A 16,992-nucleotide genomic window follows, 5' to 3' on the forward strand; every position below is an offset into this window, starting at 1 on the left:
ATGATATTCAAATTATCTACATGATGTTGCACTTTGAGGTGCTTCAATGCAATTGTGGTGCATATATTATTTACTGTATACATTCAATGTGAGTCATACAGCCCAAGGCATTTTATACAATTTCAGCCCCCTCAGTGCACTATGACTGAAAGGCCTTAGATAGCAACCTTTCCCCATGTTCATAAACATGACATTAGATTATTAAACTTTGTTTTACATTCTGAATTCCCTTCTCAGTCTTGTTCTATTGTATTTCACAGATACCCATTTTATTCTTGCCATTTAATCTCTCACTACTTTTCCTAACTATTAGTTTTAATATGTTCTTTTGTAATAATTGACAAGGTGCTAATACCGCCATGACAACGATATCAGAAGCATGGCAGTGGAAATCTATCACAGCTATGGTTGCAGCACTGGATGATGGTAAATGTGTGTGAAGCAACAATTATAAATGCAAATTATGAAATCAATTTCTCTCCATTCTCACGATCAGGAAATAATTTTGTGGGAGGGAAAGTATAAAATGGTGATGGGGTGGCGGGGGGGTCACAAATTACAGGGAGAGAGCAGTACTTTTTTCAGGGTGGAACACCTCCTCCTCCAGGTACAATGCCCTAAGGGGGCATTGGCAACCATGGAATTCCATTGGATTGGTCCATGGTTATGCTTGGTAGAGTACTGCAGTGGTTTGCTGTTTCCTTCTGCAGTACGGCTGACCAGGAAACTCTCCCGCTCTTACCGCCTGCCATCAGGCATATTGGAAGGATTTACAACCTGATGATCAACCTGTTTGGCCACACTTTCTACAGCCATCAAGTCCTGAAGCAGGACTTAAACTCAAGAGCTCCTGGCTCAGAGGTAGAGTCGCTACAACTGCAGCACAAGACCTGAAGGAACACCACTTTTAGAAAAAAAAAACCATTGAGATTTTGTCTTTGCCCAGATCAAGAACATTTAAAACATGAGAAATAATCAATGCTACAGTGCCATGAAATCCATATCAAATGTAGTTAATTTATTAGCAGCTTCATGGAATCACCATGGCAACTGTGTTAGAATAATACGTTAGTTATGAGGTTGGTGGAGGCGGTGTGGCGGGTGGGTTAAAATAGCTATAATCACAGAATCATTATGGTGTAGAAGGAGGCCATTTAGCCCATCATGTTTGCACCTGCTCTGAACATTTTAACTTAGTGCCATCTAACCCTGCACATTGTTTTTATTTCATTACTCATCCAATGCCCTTTTGAATGACTTAATTGAACCTGCCTCCACCACACTTCCAGGCAGTGCATTCCAAATCCTAACTACTCGCTGTGTGAAAAAAGTTCTCACCTCGCATTTGCTTCTTTTTCAAAACACTTTAAAACTGTGCCCTCTGGTTCTCGATCTGTTTATGAGCAGGAACAGTTTCTCCCTAAGTACTCCGTCCAGACCCCTCATGAGTTAGAAAACTTCTATCAAGTCCCCTCTTAGCCTTCTCCTCTCTGGCAAACAGTCCCAACTTCTCCAAACTTTCCTCATAACTGAAGTGTCACATCCCTGGAACCATTCTCGTAAACCTCTTTTGCACTCTCTCCAATGCATTCACATCCTTCCTACAGTGGGGCATCCAGAACTGTACACAATTCTCCTGCTGAGCTCTAATCAGTGTCTTATATAAGTGCATCATAACCTCCCTGCTCTTGTACTCTATGCCCCTAATGAAGCCTAGAATACTGTATGCTTCAGTAACAGCTCTCTCTACCTGTCCTACCACCTTTAATGCCTTATGTATATGTACACCCAGGTCTCTGCTTCTGCACACCCTTTAAAATAGTACCCTTTAATTTATACTGTCTTTCCATGTTCTTTGTACCGAAGTGTATCATCTCAAAATTCTCTGTATTGAGCTTTATCTGCCCACTCCATCAATGTGTCAATGTCCTTTTGAAGTTCTACACCATCCTCATCACCAGTTTACAATTCTCCCAAGTTTTGTGTCACCCACAAACTTTGAAATTGTCCCCTGCGCACCAAGATCTAAGTCATTTAAGCAAGGGTCCCAATACCGACCCTTGGGGAACTCCACTACAAACATTCTTCCAGCCCTAAAAATACCCATTAGTCATTACTCTGTTTCCTATCCCTCAGCCAATTTTGTATCCACGTTGCTGCTGTCTCTTATATTCCATGACCTAGAACTTTCCTCAAGTCTTTTGTGTGGCATTGTATCGAATGCCTTTTGGAAGCCAATATACCACATCAACGGCCTTGCCTTAAATCAACCTACGCTGTTATCTCTTCAAAAAAACTCCAGCAAGTTAGTTAGACATGATTTTCCTTTAACAAATCCATACTGACTCTTCCGAATCAATCCACATTTTTCCACGTGACTATTAATTCTATCCCGAACAATTGTTTCTAGAAGTTACCCCACCATCGAAGTTAAACTGACTGGTCTGTAATTGCAGGGTAGATCTTTACAACCTTTTTTTGAACAAGGGCATAATGTTTGCAATTGTCCAGTCCTCTGCCACCTCCTCTGAATCTAGGCAGCATTGAAAGATTATTGCCAGTGCCTCTGCAATTTCCACTCTCACTTCCTTCAATATTCTTGGATGCATCTCATCCGGTCCCGGTGCCTTATCAACTTTAAGTACCAACAGCTTACCCAATACCTCTTCCTTATCAATTTTAAACCCTTCTAGTGACTGGAGTTTCCCCCTCTGTCACCATGGTCTGGGCAGCATCTGCCTCGTATGTAAAGACAGATGCAATGTATTCATTTAACACTTCAACTAATGCTGATTGCTTTGATTTTGTTTCTTCTGGTTAATTTGTAGATTCAAGCCTGTGCCCCAGGGTACATCCGTCCTATTACTTTGTGGAGAGAAAGGCTGTGGCAAGTCAACAGTGATCTGCAACTGGCTAAAATACTTCACGCAGAAAAACCCGAATATCCTGGTGATAACTCACTTTGTGGGAAGTAGCTCTGCCAGCCACGACATCATGTCCTTTATGAGGCACTGTATTTTAAAACTACGTCATGAATATTTTGGTGAGTATAATTGTTTTTTAGAATCAAGCATGAGAAATATTTATGGACATTGTTAAGATCTATTGCTTGTCAGTAAAGAATAAACAACATGTCTTGTTTTTTATGAAAATGGAACCATTCGATATCTGTTAATTATGCAAATGCCTATTTCCTGCTGATTTTAAGATGGCTTGAGTGTAGAGAATATTTTTATAAAGGTATACAGAATAGGTGGTAATGGACAAAATTACCATGGGCAAAAAGTTGAACATAAACAAGAGTTTTTTTTTTAAGTAGGTTTGTGGAAGAAACGAAGTACGAAAGATTGGTTGATGTTTCACCCCTTTGACAGATCACTATTTTAGTGGGAGACAGAGCCAACACTCATGCTTTAGTTCTTAACTAGAGACTGACAAACATAGGTATTGTGCCAAGTTTTCAGGTGCTAAAGGAGCACCTAAGCCTCCAATACTGCAGGCAGTAAGCACATGCTCATTATGTGCCAGAAATGCACCACTTATCATATTGGTATTGGCAAAAAATCTAAGGGCAGAACTTTTAGCTCATTGTGCAGGCACGCACCCGACCCACGATTTCACACTGGCTGGCCCATTAATGGCCAGCCAACATGAAATGCATGCTGAAGTGTTCATTCCCTGGCCCGCCAATCGCGCCTGCATGCCTACCTAAAAGTTCTATGCTAAGTGTGGCCAGGGCCCATGTCAAAAAGTTGCAAATGCAAATAAGCGGCCGACCACCTGTGTCAGGCTGGCTGCAGTCAAGAAAAGCAGCCCAAGTGTGAGAAAACAAACAGTCCAAAAAAATGATGCTTAATTTGCCAGGACCTTTTTCTGAGTGTGTCCATTGGCGGCCTGACTCCTGCTCTCCCCCTACCAGTCAATTGTGACCCCCAGTGACACCATTCCCGCTGTCTTTAATTGGGAGGCAGTGCTAAGATCTCGTGGACCTCACACTCTGGAGGAACTGGACAGTTCACCCCCCCGCCCACTTTGGCCCACACATCCCTAATTCTTGGCCTGAGTTAAAATCGGGCCAGGATTGAAGATGGACCTTTTCTTTGTGGATGAGCAATAGTATGTGTCGATGTCAGCTCATTGGAAAGTGAATCTGAAATGATGCACAGTGAGTATGAAACATTTTTTATAACTGAATTTCAGGAGCTGTAGAACACCCTGATGCTTTCAGTGCAAATCCTACAGATATTTGGATGTTTCATATGATCCGCGAAGCCTTCATAGCAGCGATTGGTTTAAAACCATGTGTACTAGTGCTAGATGGTGCTGATCAACTAACTGGAACCCGTGGGTTGTCAGCGCAGCAGGTATTATTCTCATTATTAATGATAAATTTAAGATAAAACAGATCTTTAGAGCTTTTAAAAATTAAGGGCAGGATTTTTCAGATGATGCAGTTTCCTGCCCCCCACTTGGAAGTCAACGGGGAACCCATCCCCTCTGATCCCAGTTGCCCCACAGCCACTTTTAATCCTCCAAAGGGCGTTAATTGCCTAAGGTCGAGAATTCCACCCACATCTGGGGAGGAAGTCCCACCTTAGAGAGCTGCCAGCTAATCTGATTGCTGGCAGCTCCTTAGTCCCAGCAGCGCCAAGCTCGAGCAGATACAGATAGTTCCTGAAAAAGAAGATGTTATAGATGCCAGACTTCAGTTAAGTCCAGGGTATTGGTGGGGCCTGGCTGAGACTGCAGTCATTAGGGTGAGGGGCTGGGTTTGAGAGGCTATGGGGGCAGGTTAAAAGGGGGGATAGAGCCTTGTTGGGGAGGTGCTTCTGACGGGCACAGGAGACTCCCAAAGGAGTTGCCCCCATGCTGGCCCGACATCAACCCGCACAGTAAAAGCTGCAGGGCTACCCATCTGTCATGGGCTTCCCCTTGCCATGGGTAATATAGTGGTGGGTGTGGGATGAGGTACTTAAGTGGCCATTAATTGGCCACTTAAGGGCCACTATAGGTCCACTGGTGGGTGGGCTGCCAACGCCTCCACTGTTCCCCTGTAAAAAAGATGACAGGTAGGGGGGGGCATCTGATGGGCACAGAGGATCAGCGTGCAGGCCATGCACTGCCACCTTCAAACCAGGGGACTGAAAAAGTTTGCCTAAAGAATGAAAATCTAAGAATTATAATAATCCAAGTTTTATATGAAATAAAATATATATATTAGTAGTGATGTGAGTCTCTTGTGTATTCCATTCGTAATATTCAATGATAAGATAACAAAAGTGGAGTTTGTCTCAGTAATATGCAGCACCTGCACAGTTTATAATTGTCAAATCAATGATGAGGTCAAAATAGATCATAAATGTTACAAAGTTCAAATAGAAGGAGCTTGGATAAGGGTGTTGAAAAATATGAGCAAGGAAGTATATTGCGCATTGTGAATAACTAGTAAGCCTTGTCCATGCTTATTCTGCAAAATGCCCTTGTTCATTAATTAATACTAGCAGTGATTCCACTCCCTGCAGGTAAAGGAATTCTCATGGCTTCCATGGCCCCTCCCAGCTCAGTGCAAGCTTATTGTAACCACTGCCACTTCGAATCTTGCCTACAAATCAATTTCAAAGCATGAAGAAGCAAATGTGATGCAGCTTTCCAATAGAACTGATGATAAATTCAGAATCCATATCTTCCAGAAGCATCTGGCCATGCCCTACAAAGAAATAAACAAGAGCCAACTCCAAAGTATTGTGAGTAGAAAATTGAGCATGCTTCCAATCGTCATGGTTATTTTGGCTAACGAACTCCGTGTATGTGGAGCATTCAGAAATGAGACTGATTGTCTGGAGGAATATCTTCACTGTCATTCTGTTCAGGAGTTGTGGGCTGCTGTATTTAGGCGTTGGATTGAAGACTACAGTTGGGTTACTGAGAAAGGAACTGGTAGCAGAGAAAAATATATCTCTCCTTCCATTTCAGGTTAGTAACTATATTCTGTATGACAATAAAATAAATCCCCAAAGCTTATAAAACCCACAGAAAAAACTGACATGATGTCCACTTAAGTAATGAAGGTATGACATAACAGTTGCTTATCTATTAAATTTACAACTTTGTTCCATGTGTGTTCTGGTTTGCCCTTGAAAGCCAAATTCAATTCTCTTCCAAGAACAGTGGATAAGGTCACTTTTGTTGTGTTTAGTGATCAAAAAGGCTATTTTTCAAGAAGCAAATGTCCCCATGTAATCTCAGCTCTGTTAACCTGCAGAGTCCAGCTCATTAATATCTCCAGGAAGTCTGGAGACTGTGGCAAAGGGAGGGTACCCTGTTCCTTTAAGAGAATGCAAGTGTACTGATCGGTGACAGCACTGATGAATCACTGTACAGCGCAGGCAACTGGGAACTGTAAGTCTAGTTCTGGAGGTTTCTGAGTGAGCAAGTATGATCTAGTGCTCTGCCCTATGTCTCAATAAACCATCACTGTTTATTCTTACATCAGTCTCTCCCTGTTATTGATTGCAAGCAGCAACTGATGAGAACATAGGAAAGCGTGCAGTTAGAGAGTTCAGGTGGCCAACGAACTCATTTACCCAAGACATAAAAGTGGAGACGAGGATAAAGAGCAAGAGAAAATAAATTTCACGACACGTGAGCAAAGAATTGGAAAGAACATCTGTACTTACCCTGTAAAATAGGCGACAGCTGGCAATTGGAGCAAAAAGCAGTGCTGCAGTTTAAAATTAAAAAACCCTGCAGAATCGTGATCACATGGATCCCGCCAAAACTCAAAAAAAGGTCGAAACCCAGCACAGAAAAGCAGACAGCTGCAGAGACAGAGTTTAAAAAAACGGTGACTGCTCTTAAAATGGCAATACATTTAAAAGGGTAAATACATGAAAAATGGCCATGGACAGAAAGTTATAAGAGACCCCAGAGAGAGGGTAACTCCCCGGTAAGACAAACACCTAAATTTGTCATTACTTGGAAAGCCTCTCGGAAGTGCAGTCCCCTTGCAGTCGTTCACGATGCCGCAGTTCGGACATGTAGATCCAGCCGACCCCATTGCAGGTGACTGGTCTCGGTATGTCGAATGCCTAGCGTTCTTTTTTACCATTAATGACATCGCAGGGGAACAGAGCGATTCTTTTGTCCTCATGCAGGAGCAAAACGTAAGGGCTGATCCGCAGCCTAATGTCACCTAGTGCCTCAGCCTCGAAGACTTTCAATGAGTTAATAAAAATTGCACAGATCCACCTGAGACCAAAGAAGCCCTCAGCTACTAAGCAGTGCTTCAAGTTCAATTCAAGGAACAGGCTTCCAGAGGAGACAATAGCTGACTAGGTGGCTGTTTTAAAGGCATTAACAGAGCTTTGTGAATTCGAGACGTCCATTGGTGATATGTTGAGAGATCGGCTGAAATGCAGGATTGGAGATGATACTATCCAAAAGCGTTTGCTAGCCGAGCTGAGCCTAGACCTCAGTAAGGCATTAGAATCAGCTACCGTGATGAAGAGTGCTGTTAGAAATTCCAAAGTTATAAAAGATACACAAAATGGTGCCGTCCAACTGGTTGAACGGGACAATCCAGCAACAAAAGGCACAAAAACCTCGGACTCCGCAGAAAGGCAGGAAACGCTCTCAAGCTCCAAACCATTGAAAGACAATGACACTGCAGTGAAAATCCACAGCATGAATGAGAGAAATACATCCAGGCTGCCAGTGAGCGAACTACAACTCAAGCAAGTCGAGTACTTTTTCTACCACCACTATGGCCATGTAAAAAGGCGGCACTGCAGAGAAAGGCTAAAACAACATTATAAAGGCAGACGGAAAAATCATGAAGTATATCTCATGGAAGAGCCAGAAGAAATAGAAACAGACATCCATTCGTTATATAACCTCAAAGTGAGCCAAGTGAACCGAGCCAATCCAAGTAGTCATTACAGTTAACGGACAACCCATTAAGTTAGAAGTTGACACTGGAGTGTCAATGTACATCATTGGAGAGCACACATTTAGATATCTGAGTAAAGGAACCCATCCTTTAAAGTTAGAAGTTTTGGACACAAAAGTTGACACATACACAGGCAAAGAAAGAAATGTGAAAGGGGTATGTCAAGTAAGGTGCAGTATGAATCTGCAAAATTATCCCCATTTGTAATGTCAAGGAGGGGACCGAGTGTCCTCAGAAGGAACTGGCTGGGAGAGATAAATCTTGAAGGCCCGCTAAGTTCCCAATTCAAAACCAGAAGTGTTGCTGCAAGAAAATATAAGTACACAAAGACCCAATGGGAGAAGCCCGTAGAATTGTTATACCGGGACAGAATTCAAGCTGAAGTCAGCATCCTTCAAAAGGAAATGGAAAATCTATTAAAGGACTTTCGTGCGCTACAAAATTCAATCAACTCCCAATCTGTGCTACTAAAAAGATATTAAGAAGAAAAGGAAGAATCAAGTCTGTCTCTGGCCAAGTTAAGAAACAAATTAGCTGATATGTGATTCTCCAGCAAATTAATGGGAATAGAAAAAAATTGGAAGAGCTGAAACAGCAGCTGCATAAAAGCCCTGAAGTTGTAAAGCTAGAAGGTCCTGAATTCTCAGAAGAGCTGTCAGAAAACCCAACAACTGAGTTCATTCACGTTCAGCTCGCGCCCAAGTCTAGTCCAGGCAACAGTGAAATTAAAGAGAAGACAGAGATACGGGTCAGTGCTACCAAGAAAAGGACACACAGGAAGAAAAAGAGAAATCATTAACAGTCCTTGGAAAGAAAAACAAAAAGACATCTCCTCACACATCATGTAGCTCATCACTGTATTGCTTTGCGCTTGTTACCCTTTACCTGTTTCAGCTTGGAGGGGAGGGACAGCATGAGTGAATGTGATACAGGGTAATTTGATAAGGTGGATTCAAAATTGGCTTCGTTGCAGCAGGCAGAGAGTGATAGGAGGATGCTTTAGTGACTGGAAGCCAGTGTCCGGTGGCGTACCACAGGGATCTGTGCTGGGTCCCCTATTATTTGTCATTTATATAAACGACATAGGTGACTATGTGGGGGGTAGGATTAGTAAGTTTGCGGATGACACAAAGATTGGCCGGGTGGTTAACAGTGAGATTGAATGTCTTGGGCTACAGGAAGATTTAGACGGGATGGTCAAATGGGCAGATAAGTGGCAGATGGAATTTAACCCTGAAAAGTGTGAGGTGATCTATTTTGGAAGGAGTAATTTGACAAGGAAGTATTCAATGAACGGCATGACACTAGGAAGTCCTGAGGAACAAAGGGACCTTGGCATGTGTGTCCATAGATCTCTGAAGGCAGAGGGGCACGTTAGTGGGGTGGTGAAAAAGGCATATGGGACACTTGCCTTTATCAATCGAGGCATAGATTACAAAAGTAGGGAGGTCATGGTGGAGTTGTATAGAACTTTGGTGAGGCCACAGCTGGAGTATTGTGTGCAGTTCTGGTCGCCACATTATTGGAAGGATGAGATTGCACTGGAGGTGGTGCAGAGGAGATTCACCAGGATGTTGTCTGGGATGAAACATTTAAGTTATGAAGAGAGGTTGGATAGACTTGGGTTGTTTTCATTGGAGCAGAGAAGACTGAGGGGCAGCCTGATCGAGGTGTACTAGAGTATGAGGGGCATGGACAGTGTGGATAAGGAGCAGCTGTTCCCCTTACAAGGGGGCGTAAGTTCAAGGTGAGGGGACAGGAGGTTTAGTGGGGGGATGTGAGGAAAATCTTTTTTACCCAGAGGGTGGTGACGGTCTGGAATGTGCTGCCTGGGAGGGTGGTGGAGGCAGGTTGCCTCACATCCTTTAAAAAGTACCTGGATGAGCACTTGGCAAGTCATAACATTCAAGGCAATGGGCCAAGTGCTGGTAAATGGGATTAGGTAGGTAGGTCAGGTATTCCTCACATGTCGGTGCAGACTCGATGGGCTGAAGGTCCTCTTCTGCACTGTGATTCTGTGTGACTACATCCGGAAGATGGCGAAATCATCCACTAAAGGACATAGTGAGCAACTGCCCCTGAAAAGGAGGCCTCAGAAACACCAGCTGAGGTTGTTGGGCTACCACACTCAACCCGTCAAAGGCGGCCTCCTGAGAGACTTGATCTGTAAATAGTTAGTGTTTTAAGCTTGTTAGCTGTATTTTAAGTAAAGGGGAAGGGCTGTGGTAAAGTGAGGTCCCCTGTCCCTCTCAGAGAATGCAAGTGTACTGATCATGTGACAGCACTGACAAATCACTGTACAACTGGGAACTGCAAGTCCTGTTCTGGAGGTTTGGGTGAGCAATGATCTGGTGCTCTGCCCTTTGCCTCAGTAAACCATCACTCTTTATTCTTACATCAGTCTCTCCCATTTTTGATTGCAAGCAGCAATTGATGAGAACATAGGAAGGCATGCAGGTAGAATTTAGTTGGCCAACCAACTCATTTACCCAAGACAAAACAGAGACCAACAATGGCTTAATAGGAAGTGTAGAAGTGCATGCCAGGAGCAGCATCAGGCATACCTTAGAATGAGGCACCAACATCAAACATTGGCTGCAGACCTTTCTGAGCAGGCCCATGACCAGTGAACTAGAGTAATACTCTATGGCCCTACAATATAGGAACAAGGGAAAGCCATTTAGTCCCTCAAGTCTCTCCCACCATTCAATGAGATCATGGCTGATCTGCCATTTAACTCCATATACCCACCACTGCCCCCACCCTTTACTACCTTTGGTTAATCAAAAATTTATCAATCTCAAATTTAAAATTAACAATTGATCTAGCATCAATGGCCATTTGCAGAAAACAGTTCCAGACTTCTGTCATCCCTCCTGAAAGGTCTGGTTCTGACTTTTAGAATATGCCCCAAGTCCTAGACTCCATGGCCAGTGGAAATAGATTATCTCTATTTTCCTATTTGAGGAAAATAGATTGTTTATTTGTTTAAAACTTAGATCAAATCATCCCTTAATATTTGAAATTTCGGGGAATTTCTCATTGTGATTTAACCTTTGGAGTCAGATATTGTTCTGGTAAGTCTGTGCTGTTCTCCCTCCAAGGCCAAAATATCCTTAGGTGTGGTGTCAGCCTGGTCATATAGCATTCCAGGTGTGGTCTGACCAAGTTGATCAATAGTTGTAGCATAACTTCTATCCCCTTATATTCTAGAGGGCTAGAGAACAAAGACCAGAATCCACTAGCTTCTTTGTTTATTTTATGTACTTGTTCAAAACATTTATATGATCTATGAACTCCCAATTCTCTTAGGACATCCACTGTTTCTAGCTTTTAAGCATTTGGAAATTACTCTGTTCCAACCTTTTTAATTTCCTCATATTTGTCCCCATTGTACTTATGCCAGAATTTTACACATTCAGTAATTTGTAATAATAATAGCCTGTTTTTGTCTGTCTGATTTTGATTGGTCAGTTTATGATGTGTTAGTGGGTTTATTTGGTGGGCAGAGTCTGGTGCATGAAAAGGCAAATGGGGCACGTCGAGGACTGGAGTGCATGACACACGTGTGGCTGCTAATGCACAAAGATGGTGACAGTAGGGCGGATAGTTCGGTGGAAAATTTTAAAAACAGTGAAAGGTAAGGAGAGCCCAACAACAAGGTTGCTTTGGCTGGAGAGATTGTTTCCGTGAGGGATGGGATGGGGTTGATGGGAGGAATGGGGATGGCAAGAGCAGAAAGGAGATGGTGTGGGAGGGATGGAAGGAATGGGATGGGTTGACATGAGGGGGATAGCATAGGAAGAATGGAATGACATGGGATGGGGATAGCATTAGAGAGGTGGATGAGATTATGGAATTGGTTAAGTGTGGAAAAAGGGCAGGAACAATTATTTGATTCGACTTATTCAAAAGCTGTGCTAAAAATGAAGGTTCACTACATGTGAATGAAAAAACTTTAGAAAAGCTGCCAAGTGAATAAAAAGAATACATCAGCTTTGATTCCATAGATGAAGATGATAACAGTCTATACCCTGCAGAATTTCTAGTCTAACTCCAATGGACATGCCATTACATAAATTTAGGCTTAAGGAAGGAGAACTTATAATGTTACTTTGAAATTTTAATCCTAAACAAGGACTTTATCATGAAACAAAATTGGTACAGTGGTTAGGAAGCTGTCTTATTTGATAATAGATGGAGTTATAACAGGCAGATTTCAAGAAAATAGATTGTTCATTCCTTGAATAACATTGAGCCCATCAGATGTAAACTTGCCTTTTGGACTAAGGAGAAAACAGTTCCCAATTAGACTTTCATAATTTATGCACATAGACAAGTCACAAGGCCAGACTCTTTTGATGAGATTTGCATTTATATTCCTTAGAAATGTTGCTTTTTACAGAATGAGAAGTTTGATTCTGTTAAAGTCTTTAGTGAAAGAATAATTAGAAATCCCTGATTTAAGGAAGTAGTGTTGCAATAAAGATATTGGGGTGAATCTTCCATGGAGCGGCTATCACCATTGGATTACCATCCACTGTTATTTTCCAACCTTAGACTGGAGCTCCACGTTTCTTGCCCAGACTTCTGACTAGTCAGGTTGTTCACGGGGTGGGAGGGGTAGTCGGGGGAATGCGGGCAGGTCAGGTGGGCGGTCATCAAGAGGAGGCCGGGGAGGATAGTTGGGTATGGGGGATGGGGGCTAGCCTGAGGGGTGGGGTGGGTAGTTGGAGGATGGGGACCAGTTGGTGGGTCCAGGGGGTAGTTGTGTGTTCAGGTGGAGTAGGCGGGGTTGGGGAGTAGTTGGGAGGGCTGTTAGCTTGGGGGATAGGGTTCTGTAGTGGGAATGTCCATTGGTGGGGGGGGAGGGGGTCAGGGTTCAGTAGTAGGAGTTAGAACTGGTTTTAATGCTTCTGACATTTCCTGGGTAACTGTTCTGCAAAGTCAGAACCATCCAAAGCCTCAGACTTTGGGCAGAATCTTCTGTTCAGTGTGTGGGGGTGGGCCTGGCACGCCAATGCGTAAAATGACGCCCAGTGACGTCGGGTGTGCATCCCGACATCACCGCGCGTCATTCTGACCTTTTGTTTGGCGGGCAAGCAGCGGAGTTGGCTGTGCACCTGCTGAGCTGTCAAAGGCCAGTTAAGGCCATTAGTAAAACAATTAACCAATTTGACAGGGCTGCCCGTCCAACCTTAAGGTTGGCAGGCAGGCGAAGAGCCCAGGCGGCCTTCACCTTTTTCATGAAACCTCATTCACAGGCAGGATGAGGTTTCATGAAGGGTTTATTAAATTAATAATTTTTTATAATACATTTCATAAACATGTCCCAGCTCATGTGATACTGTCACATGAGGGGACGTGTAAATAATTTTTTACCTTCTTTATTAAAAATTCTTATTTTGAAATTAATCTCCGAGGCAGCTCCATGCCTTGGAGATTACTGGTCTCTTTTGCACACATGCGCGAAAGAACGCAGGCCCCTATTTTCCCTCCTCCCCCCCACCCGCACAGATAGCGCTCTACTGGGCACACGTCACGCTGGATGGGCCTTAATTGGCCTGCCCATTTAAAATGGTGGCACGTGGCTCCGCACCAGCTTCTGAATGGCCCGCCCGACGGGGATAAAATACTTCCCTTTAAATCGGAGTTTGAGGTTTCCACAAGCAGGGTAACTGCCAAATGGAAGTTGAACTTCCCAGGCAATTCCTGTGCAGACCTTGTGTGGGGACTTACGAGTGGTCCCCCAACACACTTTCCAGGGTATGACCCTCCGGAGAATGGAAGATCTGGGCCATTAATTTGACCCCAGATGTTTTGCAGAGCTCTGCTGGTCTATTAGTATTTCTGAAATTTTAAGCTTCCATCTAGACTGCTTACAATGCTGTCTTTCTTTTCGTCATAGGCAAACTTGGACATGTGGCTTTCCATCCCATCATCTAAGTTATTACTCAATATGGTGAATAGTTAAAGCCTCAGCACAGATCCTTACAGAATACCATTAGTCACATCCTGCCGATTAAAGTGCCTGCCCATTACCCCTATTTCCTGCCACTCAGCCAAATTTCTGAACAGGGTCAGTAATTTCCCTTCAATTCCATAAGATTCAATTTTTAGCTAACAGTCGTTTATGAGGGATTTTATCAGATGTCTTCTGGAATGTGTACAAACAACATCCATAGGCATTCAACTGCCCACAACTTCAGTCAAGAATTGGTGGTGGACAATCAGAAAACTAATTGATTAAAAGAGAATATAAACATCCCCATCTTCAACAATGGCAGTACCCAGTATGTGAGTACAAGAGACAAAGCTGAAGTGCTTGCTAAAGTTGATCCCACTTTCCCACTGCCAATGTCTAGCCAATCGATTCATCCATGTCACATTAAAAAATGACGTGGCATAGGCCTGACAATATCCTGGCTCTAGTGCTGGCAACATGCATGCTGGAACTGACTGGGCCTCTAGCCAAGCTGTTCTAATACAGCCAAGACACTGGCATCAACCCAACAATGGAAAATTGCTTAGATATGTTGTATCCATAAAAGCAGGACAAAACTAACCTGGCTAATTGCTGTCCTATCAGATTCCTCCCAATGGGAGAAGTCCTCAACTGTTCTGGTATGAGAAATGCACTCACCAGTAGCCTGCTTGCTAAACTTCAGACTGAAATCAATGACTTCAAAACAAGAGCTGAATCCCAGAAGACAGCCACCTTTGCTATCAAGGCAGCATTCAAGTACGTGTAGTGCCAAAAATCTAGCAAATCTGTAGCTCAAGAAGAAAACTTTCTGGTAGCTGGAGACATCTGAAAAAGGAAGATGGCTGTTGCTGCTGGAAGCCAATCATTGCACCCTAGGACATCACTGCAGGAGTTTCACAGGGAAATAATTTCAGATGAAACACCTTCAGCTGTTTCAATGATTTTACTTCCAATGTAAGGTCAACAGTGCAATTATATGCTGATGTTTCTGCAGTGTTATGCTCCATTCACAGTTTCTCTGAAAATACAGAAGCCATATCAGCTTAGAGCAAGATATGGACAATTATCTCAGCCCCAGGGCATTGCTGCAGGAGTTCCTCAGGGTAATGTCTAGACCCAACAATCTTCAGCTGTTTCATCAATGACCTTTCCTCTATTATAAGATCAGAAGTAGGGATGTTTGCAGTCAGGTTTGCAGGTGATTGCACAATGTTCAGCACCATTTGCGACTCCTCGGATACTGCAGCAGTTTGTATCCGTATGCAGCAAGACCTGGACAATATTCAGGCTGGGCTGATAAGTGGCAAGTAACATTCATGCCACACAAATGCCAGGCAATGATCATCTCCAACAGGACAATCTCTCCTTGACATTCAATGGCATCACCATTGCTGAATCCCCCACAATCAACACCCTAGGGATTATTATTAACCAGAAGCTGAACTGGACCAGCCATATAAATGCTGTGGCTACAAAAGCAGGTCAGAGACTGGGGAATTCTGCAGAGAGTAACTCACCTCCTGACTCCCCAAAGTCTGTCCACCATCTACAAGACACAAGACAGGTGTGTGATGGAATACTCTCCAGTTGCCTGGATGAGTGCAGCTTCAACAACACTCAAGAATTTCAACACTATCTGGAATATAGCAGCCTGCTTGACTGGCCCCCCATCCACCACCTTACACATTCACTCTCTCCACCGCTGACGTTGTGGCAGCAGTCACAGTATCTTTACAGTGCAGAAGGAGGCTATTCAGCCCATTGAGTCTGCACTGGTTTTCTGAAAAAGCATTTTACCTAGCCCCTGCCTTATCCCTGTAACCATGCACATTCTCTTTTCAGGTAGCAATCCAATTCCCTTTTGAATATCTTGAACGAACCTGCCTCTACCACCCTTCTTGGAAGTTAATTTTGGACTCCAACCACCCTCTGGGTGAAAAAAGTTTCTCACATCACATTTACTCTTTTTGCCAATTATTTTGAATCTATGCCCTCTAGAATTCTTGATGTTCTCTTGAGTGGGAACAGTTTCTCACTATTTACCCGGTCCATACCCCTCAGGATCTTGAATACATCTATCAAGTCTTCTCTCAGCCTTCTTTTCTCCAAAGAAAACAGTCCCAACCTCTCCAATCTATCCTCATAGCTGCAGTTCTTTATCCCTGGAATAATTCTTGTGAATCTCCTCTATACTCTCTCCAATGCCTTCACATCCTTCAAGTATGGCACCCAGAACAGGATGCAATACTCCAGATGAGGCCTAACGTCTTATACGAGTTCAACATTAGCTCCTTACTCTTGTATTCAATGCGCCTATTTATAAATCTTAAGGTGCTATATCCATTATTAACTGCTCTCTCAACATGGCCTGCCATCTTCAATGACATATGTACATATACATTAAGGTCCCTGTTCCTGCACCTCCTTTAGTAGCTCTCCCTTTATCTTATACTGTCTGACCATATCTTTCCTGCCACTTCTCCTCATTGAACTTCATCTGCCACTTGTCTGCCCGATTCTCCAACATGTCTATGCCCTTTTGAAATTCAAGACTATCCCCATCACAGTTGACAACATTTCCAATCTTCATATCATCTGCAAATTTTGAAATCATGCCCTGTACACCAGAGTCTAGGACATGAATATATGTCAGGAAGAGCAAGGGTCCCTGAGGAACTCCACTACAAACCTTCATCCAATCTGAAAAACAACCATTTATCAGTACTGCTTTCCTGTCACTCAACCAATTACTTATCCAAGTGCCTACTTTCCCTTTTATTCCATGACCTAGAAGTCAGTTGTGTGCCACTGTATCAATTGCCTTTTGAAAATCCATATATACCACATCAGTGTTTCCTTTATCAGCCTTCTCTGTTACTTCCTCAGAACTCCAGCAAGTTAGTTAACCATGATTTTCTCTTGATGAATCCATGCTGGCTTTCCTTAATTATCGTTTACTTGCCTAAGTGATTATTAATTTTATCCCGTACTATAGTTTCCAGAAGTTTCCCTGCCAGAGGTCAAACTGACTGCCTAACTAGTTGCCAGCTTTATCCTT

The 16,992-nt window shown here is 43.2% G+C and overlaps 1 protein-coding gene across 1 annotated transcript in view; it reads left to right on the forward strand.

Annotated features, from left to right (window-relative positions):
• The window catches only part of LOC121292922 (tetratricopeptide repeat protein 41), a 76,754-nt gene that overhangs the window by 12,393 nt on the left and 47,369 nt on the right, over positions 1–16,992 (forward strand). The window contains exons 4-6 of the mRNA XM_041215420.1: positions 2,829–3,043; positions 4,201–4,364; positions 5,523–5,973. Coding sequence (XP_041071354.1) covers positions 2,829–3,043; positions 4,201–4,364; positions 5,523–5,973 — 830 coding nt within the window. The remainder of the gene's footprint in view (positions 1–2,828; positions 3,044–4,200; positions 4,365–5,522; positions 5,974–16,992) is intronic.

Source organism: Carcharodon carcharias, chromosome 21 (genome assembly GCF_017639515.1).
Source record: "Carcharodon carcharias isolate sCarCar2 chromosome 21, sCarCar2.pri, whole genome shotgun sequence".
In the NCBI taxonomy this organism is placed as follows: domain Eukaryota; kingdom Metazoa; phylum Chordata; class Chondrichthyes; order Lamniformes; family Lamnidae; genus Carcharodon; species Carcharodon carcharias.